At 43.5% G+C, this 12,997-nt stretch overlaps 1 protein-coding gene across 1 annotated transcript in view; it reads right to left on the bottom strand.

Moving 5' to 3' along the window:
- Nucleotides 1-12,997, bottom strand: part of IQCH (IQ motif containing H) — a 141,165-nt gene that overhangs the window by 32,794 nt on the left and 95,374 nt on the right. The window contains exons 15-16 of the mRNA XM_040414305.1: nucleotides 6,357-6,477; nucleotides 4,253-4,539 (exon numbers count right to left, since the gene is read on the bottom strand). Of these exons, the coding sequence (XP_040270239.1) occupies nucleotides 4,253-4,539; nucleotides 6,357-6,477 (408 nt within the window). The remainder of the gene's footprint in view (nucleotides 1-4,252; nucleotides 4,540-6,356; nucleotides 6,478-12,997) is intronic.

Below are 12,997 nucleotides of genomic sequence, written 5' to 3'. Positions count from 1 at the left end.
CCGCGGCCTTCTCTCTGCTTTACCTAGGCCGAATGACAACATGTTCATGTGTCACGTGGCCTAGGCGCACCTTAGCCCCATTCAAGTGAATGGGACCGATCGCGATACCACTGCCGCTATACAATGTACGGCACTTGGTAAGCTGCGAGAAGGCAGCGGCACTCACAGGAGCGCCCGTGCCTTCTCAAACAGCTGGTCGATGGGGGTCCAGGGTGTCAGACCCCGACCGATCAGATACTGATGACCTTCAACAGTTTGAAAAATCTCGGAAAACCCTTTTCTAGTTTTCTCAGAAACACAACCAGGATAGTCACAAGAGTGACATGTATTGCAGAAATGTCTGTGGTTGACAATCAGGTCTATTTGCTGAATCAGCCCTATTCATACGGATGAAACATTCAAAGACATTTCTGCTGCATGAGAATGTAGCCCTAGAGTGACCCTGACTGATCAGAGGGTCCCCAGCAGGGGGGGAGATGAAAATCATTTCTATACCGCTATATTGTGATCTGTGTGGAGTCCTTTGATGGAGTACTATTTCTAGGACATTAAGGTGAAATATGCATGTGCATAATTCAGGGGAAATCAGGATCTTGCATTTGCATCCTTGGTATATTGTGTGCAAGGTCACAGCGAGCAAAGGCACCTGTCACGGTTAAGGGGTCAGCCAATTAGCTTCCTTCTTGTCTGCGACATTCCGCACATCTGTCCTGATCAGTACTTGATGTCGGGTCAGATTTCGGGTCTCCCTCTCTGTGCTACCTGCCAGCAAGAAAACTACTCTTGGCGCACGGAGCTGAGTCAGTGGTGTAAGCGGCGGATGTTAAATGGCATCATTATAACATTATTAAGAGGTCAGTTAGACCTGGCCTCTTGCTAAACTCCTGCTAATTTCTAAATCATATTCACAAGCAAATGCCCTCTAAATGAATCACTGCCGAGATACTCCTTAATAACCACCTGGCAGCAATCTGCGGGGCTATTAAAGATCCAATTCGTCATCGTAAGGATCTGCTCCGGGGGGGGGGCAAGGGAAGTGCTAATCGGCAGCTGGTAACGAGCTGCCCACAAGGGCCGTCCACTTCGGTTATTTAGAGATGGACAAACATGACCAGAACCATTCAGATTGCTGGGCTGTGCCGCTAGGTGACAGCGGGCAGAGAAGGGCAGTGATTAAAGTCTGCGCATTCCATACAGCTAACAACTGCACGGCAGAGGTTTTTAAAAGCTAAAACATTCCTTGATTTTTTTTAATGATATTCTTTATTCAAAAGGAGCTTGTGATCCAGGGACTGACTTGAGAGCCAAAGGATACCACACATTTTAATAAGGAGCTAAATGATATGACAGTAATATTACAGTAGTAATAGAAAATGTGACATGTGAACCTTTATGTACTACATTTAGCTGTAAAAAGGGCAGTTTCACCCGCAAAACCGAGCATCCGATTGTAATGGTATCATGGCGGATGGTCATTCATTAGGAACCCTAAGCCTCATTCACACGTCAGTGTTCCACGGACGTGTGCTGGATGTGTTCTCCGCGGACAGCACGCGTCCCCGTTCATTTTAATGTGTGCATTCACACATCAGTGTTTTATCACGGTTCGTGGGTCAGTGTTTTCAGCACGGATGCATGCTCTATTTTGTCCGTGTTCACGGATCCATCACGTGCATTATAGTCTATGGGTCCGTGAACACCACGGATGCAGCACGGATGCCATCCGTGTTTCACGGATCATTAGGAAGAGATGCTTTGTAAATTATTTTTCAGCTGTTTAGTGTCAGTGAAACATGGATGCAACACGGACAGCAAAAAAAACGGACCCAAAACGGATCTAAGGCCTAGTTCACACGAACGTATGGCTTTTATAGTTTTTAGCGGTCCGTTTTTCACGGATCCGTTGTTCCGTTTTTGAGTTCCGTTGTGTTTCCTTTCCGTTTTTCCATTCCGTTTTTCTGTATGCCATGTACAGTATACAGTAATTACATAGAAAAAATTGGGCTGGGCATAACATTTTCAATAGATGGTTCAGAAAAAACGGAACGGAAACGGAAGACATACGGATGCATTTCTATCTTTCAACGGAACAGAAAAACGGAAATACGGAAACGGAATGCATACGGAGTACATTCCATTTTTTTTGCGGAACCATTGAAATGAATGGTTCCGTATACGGAACACAAAAAAACGGCCCGTACACTCGCAAAAAAAAAAGTTCTGTGAACTAGGCCTAACATGGATCCATCACTGACCACCTGCTCACATATTTGAGCACGGACACGGACGTGTGAATGAGGCTTTAGTTTACTTCCCGTGGGTAACAATCATTGGTTACCTGATGACCGTGGCTTGTTACAGTGACCAGGTCACCTGAGCTCAGTTAGGGAGCCCTCACACGCAGCAGATTTTGTGGTAAAAAATTCTGCAACTGAACATCAGTTCCATTAGTCTGAATGAGGCTGTTTTGGTGGAAAGCACATGGATTTCTGCAAGCCCCATTCAGGTGAATGGAGCTGATTTTCACTTGCAGAAATTTTCTGCAACAGAACAGCCGTGTAAAGGCATCCTATTCCCCATGTATTCCTATAGAGTTTAACTCTGTCTACTAAGGCTACTTTCACATTAGCGGTGACCAGCCTGCCGGGATCCGTGCTGCCGCTAGTGCACGCGTGCAGCCAGAAGTCCGCTCCGGCCCCATTCACCATAATTGGGGCGGGCCTCGGCGGCAGCACAGCATGCATGTCGTAGCTTTTTTCTGGCTGCCTCTCCGGCCCGCCCCCATTATAGTGAATGGGGTCGGAGCGGACTTCCGCCGGCACGCGTGCACTAGCGGCAGCACGGATCTGGCAAGGCTATTCAACCGCCGGAACAGCCTGCCAGAGATAGTCTAAAAATTTATGTCTGTGTTCTGCTGCGGAAAACATGATGCGTTGCGGATTTTGTCCAATTTCTCCAATGGGAAATCATAATCCAAAATAAAATAATTGTTGAAATATGCAATAAGGACCTCACCAAAATCCGCATGGACCTATAAAAAGGCACATGTGGTTTTTTTAGTGCTTATTTTTCCACCATTTGTGGAAACATCCTTAGACATGTAGCGGTTTGTGCTGTGCAGGTGTGAACCAAGTGGCAAAACTCGCACACAGAATGGGTTTGCAATGCAGTTTTTGCAGATTTTTATGTGCTCCATCTGTACTTGCTGTGTGGATGAAACCCGAATCCCAAAATTGGTAGTAAAAAGGTGCATGGTGCTTGCTGCACTCTTCTCAGCCATGCAGCAAAAACCACTATGTGTCACAAAACCAGGACAGATTTTAATCCTCTGGAAGTAAACAATGAGGGTTCTTCTGAGACCATGGCAAGCAGAGATCCGATGCTTGATACAGAAAGCACATTGGAAAAGTGGAGAATTTATACAACAAACATAATGGCTCAGATTTACTAATGTGTCTGCGCCAAAAATCTGTCTAAAAATGGTGCAAACTGGTGCAATTTTTTCCCCAACATGCTCAACAAGGGGATGGGGCTTAGCGGAAAGGCCACAGAGCTTTGTGGGAAAGTGGGGAGTGGGGGCCCAAGACGTGCCATTTTGTGCCAGAATTCTGCCACAAAAATCAGACTCAAAGTAAGCCAACCAACGGTTGGTATAGAGTCAGAGAAAAGTGTGTATCCCTCCACAAGATTTATCCTCCAGACTGAGCCCCTGTGATAAATCTGATGTAGGACCAGACAGTCTATCTAAGCTCACGTCATCTGTAGGATTAGGAGATCTGGCCTGTCAAAATCAAAGTCTTCATCAAACAAGTAAGGGGATATCTAATTTGGACAACTCCTTTCCATATGCTCTATTAAATATGGACATCATAGAGGAGGGCCCCTTAGGTGAAAAGGGAACCTGGCAGGAGCTTTGTGCTTCCGGAACCAATGAAATCCTTACAGGATTCCTGGCTACAAATATAGCGGCATGTAAGAGGGAAAACGCTTTCCTTTCAAAACGGTTGCCTGTAATGAGACAACTCCTTTAATTGAACCTTGAAAAGTGAAAAACATTTAGGGAAACGCTTTAGATGGAGTCTCCACTTAACTTCACATCATCAGGAGATGTAATGTGATGATGTATAAAAAAATGGGTGTACAAAAAAGAGGGTAGAATGATAAAACCATTATGCTTTTGGGGGGTATTGTATTCTAAATTGTAAAAAGAAAAAACTTAGGTATATACTTATACTGGATTCTGATATCTTACCTGTTGCTCAAGGCTTTGAGGGTCTATGAATGTTACTAGCTCTACAGACAAGTATCCAAGTACACCACGGGTTTTGCAGGCCTCTCCAATACCACGGCACATTGACGTCAGTATATCAGGGGCCACTGAGCACTGTGGGACGGAGCTCCCTACGCACTGCAATGGGCTTGAACTGTGAATCTGGTCCCCGCAGGACAACATCTGGATTTCTCCATCTGGGTTGATCAGTAGATCTATAGTAAGGCAGGTAATACTCTCTGCTGGTGGGAAAGCCTCAATAATTCCTCCTGAAATAACACAGGATTAGTAAACTGATAAAACAGAAGCTAAAAAACATACAAAGAGATAATAATTCCAATCTGTAAACTTGTTTACAAAGTAAATCCATAGCCTAATCTTTCTTTTTGTTGATGTTGTTTGACTCGGAAAGTTTTGGAATGGGAGCAGTGGGGAAATCGGTGAAGTATGAATTTTTAAAAAATGTTTTTAAAAGCATTCAAAAAATATCAGCCAGGCAACCCTTTTAAAAGGGGTTCTCTGGGACTGAAGTATGGTGGACCTATCTTTAATATGAGATTGGCAGGGGTAAAAATCCCATCACTCCCACTGATCAGCTGTTTTGCTGTAGATGTGCTGCTGAAGTCCTTCCAGTAGTTATTACAGCTCTGCTCTCATTTACTGTATTTTTTCGCCCTACATACTGTCTACTCTGTAATTTACTAAATGATAAACCCATATACCAGGCAAAATACAGCAGAGAAGAGGTAGAGAGGTTTTCAATGAGAAAACAGACAGCTCGGTCAGGTCTAAGTTTCCCTCTTTGGCTGGGGGTTGCCATTCTCAGGGCAGAAGCTCCAACTACTGGCCAACCATTTAGAATTACCATACTAGAGGTATACGTCTAGTTTGTCTAGGAGCTAGTGATCTTGTCAATAGGGGCCAGCATTCAGGGGCGTAGCTACCATAGCGGCAGACCATGCGACTGCTATGGGGCCCAGTCTTAGTTGGGATTATCTCCTCTTCTACTGGAGGTGAAAACTTGGTCAGGACTCTACCCTCTGAAGGAACAACTTTTAGCAAATGAGGCAGTGGAAAAATGGCCCAAGGGTCATTGAAAGGGGTTCAGGCAGAAACCCTTCTGTCCTGTGTGGGTGGCCTGGTTAGATCCTTGCTATGGGGCCCTTACTTCTCTATGTACGCCACAGCCAGCATTGCTTGAATTTAGGAGAGACTCTTGACCTTTATATACAGGAACTTACAACAGTTTCTTGACCTTCTCAAATTTTACTTAATTGAAGATTAATACTTTAAAGCGACTGGGGAACAAACAGAACACTTACACATAGTGACCTCCTTATCATCTTTTCAGCTGCAGATCCATCAATCCCCAGGCTCCTCTTTTGTCATCTAAGATGGCAGACCCGCTTCTCAAACTACCTGATGCATACAGTGCATTTGGTAGTCCAAGACACTTGCTGCTGCCCTGGGATAGGCTACCACTGCTCACGTGAGCAATGCTGGACAATCCAAGACCTGGACAAGCAGGAAGTGTTGTGGCTTACCATTGTATATTGTGCATCAGGTAGTCTGAGAAGAAGTGCCCATCTTGGACGGTGAAAGAGGAGTCTGGAAACCGGAGGGTCGCTAGAACCATACCAAATAAAGGTTGAGGAGGTTATCTTGGCTTTTCTAAAAATCCATCAGGTTGCTGACTGTGGAGGCAAGATAGTTTCCTCAGTACCTACTCTATTTCCCACTGATTTCGACATCTCCTCTGCGCTCATGTGACTGCTGAGACTGTAAGCAGGCTCTTCCGCTCAGGTCCTGATTGGATGTGTTACTAAGTCTACCTAAGTAAATGCAGCTGAACAGGAAGACTCAGGAACACATCCGGTCAGGACCTCAGTAGAAGAGCCCACAGTCAGTACAGGCGATCATGTGAGGACAGCAGAGAAGTAAAAAACGGGGGCACAATGGGGGTATAGGTACTGAGGAAACAATCTTCCCTTCACAGTTCAGAAGGCTGTCGGATTTTTAGAAAAGTCTAAAAAAAAAAAAAATAATTTATGTTTTACATATTTTAACAAACAAAAGGCCTCCTTACCTTGGCTCACTAATGCTTGTAGAAACTTGTCCCATGTTGGATAATGGTTTCTGTTCACCGGCTGTGCATAGTGTTCCAAGATCGGTGGCAGTTCCTGCGCAATCCTCTGCAGAACCTTTTCCTAAAGTGGGAGTGAAATTTAGATGAGAACAATACATTAAAAACGTTACTGTACCTTCACACAACTTTACATAAATCAACAGCACAAGTGACCACAAGAAACTTTGTAATATAAAACATAAGGGAGAAATGTCTAGTTCTCATGTTATCAGCTATTTATCCCCTTACTAATTGCTTTTCATTTAAAAAAAATGGTTTGAATTCTGTCTCCATGTGGAGCAGCTTCACAGGATGACTATATTACACACATGTCCATATGAGTCTATGGAGAGGAAGGGAGTGAGCAGCAGCGTGAGACAGGACTCCGAGACAGAGACTAAAGAGACTGCACAGTTACATAGAAGATTTATATCTCAGCACAACCAATACAGGTCAGTACCTCTCTGTAATGTCTTTCATGATCCTGGGGCTGGTTCTGAATAAGTAAGAGAAGGTTAGGGAGTAGAGTCTCATCTACTTTCTTTGTGCAGTGGATGGCAACTAGCCTCCACCCACCATCTCGAAGAGATCTGCAATCTAGATGTTTAGCATGTACAGAGGAAAAAGTACTAGAAAATCGCAGATACAGGTGATAAAGTGGCCAAAAAGTGTTATTCCTCATGTACACACACTGTACTATTGATCAATGCAGAGTTTGTTTAAAGGTTAGGTATGCTTTATGTCGAGAGTAATCTGTTGTACGTACATAACGTGACTGTGCTATAGACCCTAATAACACAGCCCCCTTTAATAGCTTATTCCAACTGCACCCATTGGGATTCATCCTCTTGATATCAGGTCCAAGTAGTCATGTGACATAATCATGTCGTTACAGCAACCATACCCATACAAACATGCGTAACATCACTAAAGCCAATTGACAATGTACATCCCAGATAACCCCTTTGAATAATTGTAAAAAATAAATAAATTACACCCCAATGTCAGCAAAGGTCCGTAAGCAACAATCTGTCTGCCTGGAAGCTTCGGGGCCATGGGTACAAATATGACCAGGGCAAACAGTACATGGAGTTTATATGTTCTATGAATGTTTATGTGGGTTTCTAATCATTGCTTTGATTGGATTCCTATGCAATTGGCCCTAGAGATTTCTTGAGACACGGAAATGAGATTGTGAACCCCACTGGGGACAGGGACCGATGTGAGTGTATTCTCGGCTGGATGTAAGTGCCATATAAATAATGGCTAATGAATAAATGATGATGGCATTGGGCAGATATTTGCCCCTTCTCACCCTTATTCTTTAGGTATTCATATAGAAAAACTTCCTATATAAATAATTGTGCGTTTTATTACATTATCAGCTCTTTTTCACCAGTGACACAAATCAATATTAGTATTGTAATCTTAATTTAAAGTTAATTTCCTAAGCCAGTGATTGCACAGATACATTATATTAATGGCAGGCGTTACTCTGTGCTTCATGTGTAGTAGTTTCTGTATCAGACCGTATAGTGTACACAAGGGTAATGCAAGTTTTAAATACTTTCCTATATATTTTAATTCACTGCATGCAAGTGAAAAATGCGGGACCTGTCACCTCTTCTAACTTGTCTGTTTAGTAACTACTTGCATTCCCCATGTAATAACAATTCTGGAGCATCTTTTCACATAGCTCTATGTTGTGTCATTCATCTATTATTCCTACTAGGAGTTTATGAATGAACTGCTGGCAGTCTAAATAAAGGTGTCACCAGTTGGGTGACACTGGCAGCAGTGATTGGATAGTATCAGACTGTGCAGGTAACACCCAGTTGGACTTTACTGCAGACTGCTGTCAATTCATTCATAAACTTCTAGCAGGAATAAGAGAGGAGTGGCACAACAGGGTTATATGGAAAGAAGCTCCAGAATTGTCATTGCATGTGGAATGCAAGCGCCTACTATGGACAGACGTGTCAGGAGAGGGGACAGGTCCTCTTTGAGACTGGGGTCACATCTGTGTCATAGATTCCGTCATAAATGCTGGAAAAAAAAATTGCACATCATCCAGCGCTAATTTTTTTTCTGGTAAAATGATGGCTGGTGGACACTGGTCAATGGACACTGGTCATGTGACAGATATGGCACTCCTGTCAGTTGTAGTTTTGTGCTCCTATGATGGAAATTAAAACTGGAAATGAAACAGAGATGTGAACTTGGCCTTACACAGGCTGTGTTTTAAAAGGGTTTTCTGAGATCTTTTTTACTGAGGACCTATCCTCAGGATAGGTCATCAGTATCTGATCGGTGGGGGTCCGACACCTGGGACCCCGCTGATCGGCTGTTTGAGAAGGCATCGGCACTTGCAGTAGCGTCGCGCCCTTCTCTCAGCTCACGAGCACAGCGCCGTACATTGTATTGCAGCTTTGCTTGGTATCCCAGCTCAGCCTCATTCACTTCAAAGGGGCTGAGCGGCACCTAGGCCAAATAACCGATAAACGTGACGTCACTGGCCTAAGGAAAGCTGTAAGAAGGCCGTGGCGCTACTACGAGGAGTGCCGTGGCGCTACTACGCGTGCTGATCAGCGGGGGTCCCAGGTGTCGGACTCCTACTGATCAGATACTGATGATCTATCCTGAGGATAGGTCATCGGTAAAAAGATCTCAGAAAACCCTTTTAAAACACAGCCTGTGTAAGGCCAAGTTCACATCTCTGTTTCATTTCCAGTTTTAATTTCCATCATAGGAAAAAAAAACTCCATCCAGAGCATAATGGGGTTTTCTGAGATTTTGATATTGACCTATCCTACGACACCGCTGCGGATCAGCTGTTTGAGAAAGCCGTAGTGCTATGGTGAGCACTGCGGCTTCCTCACAGCTTACTGAGCACAGCGCCATCCATTGGATAGTGGCTGTACTTGGTATTGCCGCTCAGCCCCTTTGACTGGAATGGGACTGAGCTGCTCCTAAGCCTTGTGACCGATGAACGGTGGCGTCACTGGCCTAGGGAAATGGTTTAAGACAATAATCAACATTAGAGTTTTTCTATTAACCCCTGTGACAACCCTCTGCAGCCTCTTCTAGCAGTTGTCAGACTCCCACCGATCTGATATTGATGACCTATCCCTAGTATTGGTCAATAATATCAGAATCTCTGAAAACCTTTGAAAATTGCATTTTTTTGGGCCAGAGACCCAAATTTACTTACTCAGATCATCAAATAGTAATATGACCTCTGACAACATACTGGTATTTTGGGGCCACTGAGTTAGACATTGTTATTCTTATGCAGACTAACAGATTTCAGCATCGCAAGGGTTAATAGAAGCATTTTGGTAAACATGTTTGACGCAAACTGAAAACATATTTTTTTTTGGGGGGGGGGGGGCTTACTCTAGATTATTTAATGGCATTATAGTATTGTGTCTTTTTCTGGTATATGTGCTTGTTTATAATACATGTATCTATATTTTAAGGACTGTAATGTCGAATACACATACTTCCAGTATATGTCTGCAGAGGGCTATATGAAGGTCTGAAATTTGGTGTTTAAGAGAAGAACATAATCTACAGGGAGTGCAGAATTATTAGGCAAGTTGTATTTTTGAGGATTAATTTTATTATTGAACAACAACCATGTTCTCAATGAACCCAAAAAACTCATTAATATCAAAGCTGAATATTTTTGGAAGTAGTTTTTAGTTTGTTTTTAGTTTTAGCTATTTTAGGGGGATATCTGTGTGTGCAGGTGACTATTACTGTGCATAATTATTAGGTAACTTAACAAAAAACAAATATATACCCATTTCAATTATTTATTTTTACCAGTCAACCCAATATAACATCTCAACATTCACAAATATACATTTCTGACATTCAAAAACAAAACAAAAACAAATCAGTGACCAATATAGCCACCTTTCTTTGCAAGGACACTCAAAAGCCTGCCATCCATGGATTCTGTCAGTGTTTTGATCTGTTCACCATCAACATTGCGTGCAGCAGCAACCACAGCCTCCCAGACACTGTTCAGAGAGGTGTACTGTTTTCCTTCCTTGTAAATCTCACATTTGATGATGGACCACAGGTTCTCAATGGGGTTCAGATCAGGTGAACAAGGAGGCCATGTCATTAGATTTTCTTCTTTTATACCCTTTCTTGCCAGCCACGCTGTGGAGTACTTGGACGCATGTGATGGAGCATTGTCCTGCATGAAAATCATGTTTTTCTTGAAGGATGCAGACTTCTTCCTGTACCACTGCTTGAAGAAGGTGTCTTCCAGAAACTGGCAGTAGGACTGGGAGTTGAGCTTGACTCCATCCTCAACCCGAAAAGGCCCCACAAGCTTATCTTTGATGATACCAGCCCAAACCAGTACTCCACCTCTACCTTGCTGGCGTCTGAGTCGGACTGGAGCTCTCTGCCCTTTACCAATCCAGCCACGGGCCCATCCATCTGGCCCATCAAGACTCACTCTCATTTCATCAGTCCATAAAACCTTAGAAAAATCAGTCTTGAGATATTTCTTGGCCCAGTCTTGACGTTTCAGCTTGTGTGTCTTGTTCAGTGGTGGTCGTCTTTCAGCCTTTCTTACTTTGGCCAGGTCTCTGAGTATTGCACACCTTCTGCTTTTGGGCACTCCAGTGATGTTGCAGCTCTGAAATATGGCCAAACTGGTGGCAAGTGGCATCTTGGCAGCTGCAAGCTTGACTTTTCTCAGTTCATGGGCAGTTATTTTGCGCCTTGGTTTTTCCACAGGTTTCTTGCGACCCTGTTGACTATTTTGAATGAAACGCTTGATTGTTCGATGATCACGCTTCAGAAGCTTTGCAATTTTAAGAGTGCTGCATCCCTCTGCAAGATATCTCACTATTTTTGACTTTTCTGAGCCTGTCAAGTCCTTCTTTTGACCCATTTTGCCAAAGGAAAGGAAGTTGCCTAATAATTATGCACACCTAATATAGGGTGTTGATGTCATTAGACCACACCCCTTCTCATTACAGAGATGCACATCACCTAATATGCTTAATTGGTAGTAGGCTTTCGAGCCTATACAGCTTGGAGTAAGACAACATGCATAAAGAGGATGATGTGGTCAAAATACTCATTTGCCTAATAATTCTGCACGCAGTGTATTTAGAGCAGTTGTACTCTCTCACGTTGAGGAAATGGAAGTACACAGCTCTGTCCATTGTGTGGCGGACAGAGCTTGTAACTACAATAGGAGCAGTGCTGCAGTAACCAGTATCGTCCACCACACAATGGACGGCGCTGTGTAGTTCTAGTGCCAGAGCTGATCGGTGTTGTTGTGGGGTGTCGGACCCCCTCCATCAGTAGTAAAGCAGTCGACAACCCCATTAAGTTGCGACACTGTGCGCCAAAACTGCAACAGAATTTTCACACAAGATTCTAGTGCAAAGTAAGCCAGATAATAGGAGGTATAAACTTAGACTACTCACTCTAAAGTGCACCAAATTCAGACATCCCAACAGTAGTCATTCCCCCTTAGTGCCCCCATCACAATAGAATTGTCTCTTAGTGCCCCCACACAGTAGAGATGCTCCCTCAGTGACCCCTTCACAATAGAACACTCTTAGTGCCTCCATACAGTATTTATGTCCCCTTAGTGCCCTCTTCACAGTAGTTATGTCTCCTTAGTGCCCTACATAGTAGTTATGCCCCTTTTAGTGCCCCCTTACAATGGTGCTTCCCTCATAGTGTCCCCCTTCCAGTAGTGCTGCCCCCTTACAATAGTACTACCCCCTTAGTGAAGCCTTTGTAGTTTTAATAAAATTAAAAAAAGTAATACTCACCTAGCCCCGTTTCCCAGATGAATGGGGCACATCAGGAATTGGAAATATAAAGAAAGGACTTATACTTCTTCTTCTGGATCCACTTTTGGCTTTGGCTGAAAAAAAATCTGCCTCGAAACCTCCTCCAAAAAAACTCCACGTGAACCTACCATTACATGAAAGTACGTGGTACTGGAGAATCTTGGTAAGAACTCCAACATACTTTTCCCTTCTCTGGTAGAAGAGGAGTTAACAGCGGCCCTTAAAGAACACATTGCAAATCTCCGCTCCTCTCCTCCACTTGTCACAGCTCGGCTGCTGGAACCTGGCCCTCCGCATCCGATTGATGCTGTCGAATCTCTTCCCTCCATCTGGCCTACGAGGCCTGGAGCTGCAGCTATGATATTTTGTCACTGCTGTTTTCTTGCTGTTTTCCTCTATTCTGCTCCCCAGATGGTGAAAATAACATTCAAACTCTTTTTTTTTTTTTTTGGTCTGTGTGTGATTTTTTTTTTTTATTTGCTTCTAACAATGGTCCTTGGCATCATTTCAATGTTCTACTTCGGTAATTAACAGTACTGATATGGCCACGATTACAAGTCCCCCTCTCTTCGGCAGTAACGCTGTGAATTAGTAGGAGCTAATGATTGCAAGTGGAGAGGGGGTTCGAGCGCAGACGGTGGAGATTTTTTTTTTTTCCTTCCTAGGATGGAATAAAAAAGGTACAAGCGGCGCGTTCGTGGTCGACGATGATTACCTTGTAATTAGTTTACACAAAGCCTTCTATTTAATGGCAAAACAGTGTAA

Source organism: Bufo bufo, chromosome 1 (assembly GCF_905171765.1).
Source record: "Bufo bufo chromosome 1, aBufBuf1.1, whole genome shotgun sequence".
In the NCBI taxonomy this organism is placed as follows: domain Eukaryota; kingdom Metazoa; phylum Chordata; class Amphibia; order Anura; family Bufonidae; genus Bufo; species Bufo bufo.
This window is presented reverse-complemented; position numbering and strand designations above follow the sequence as displayed.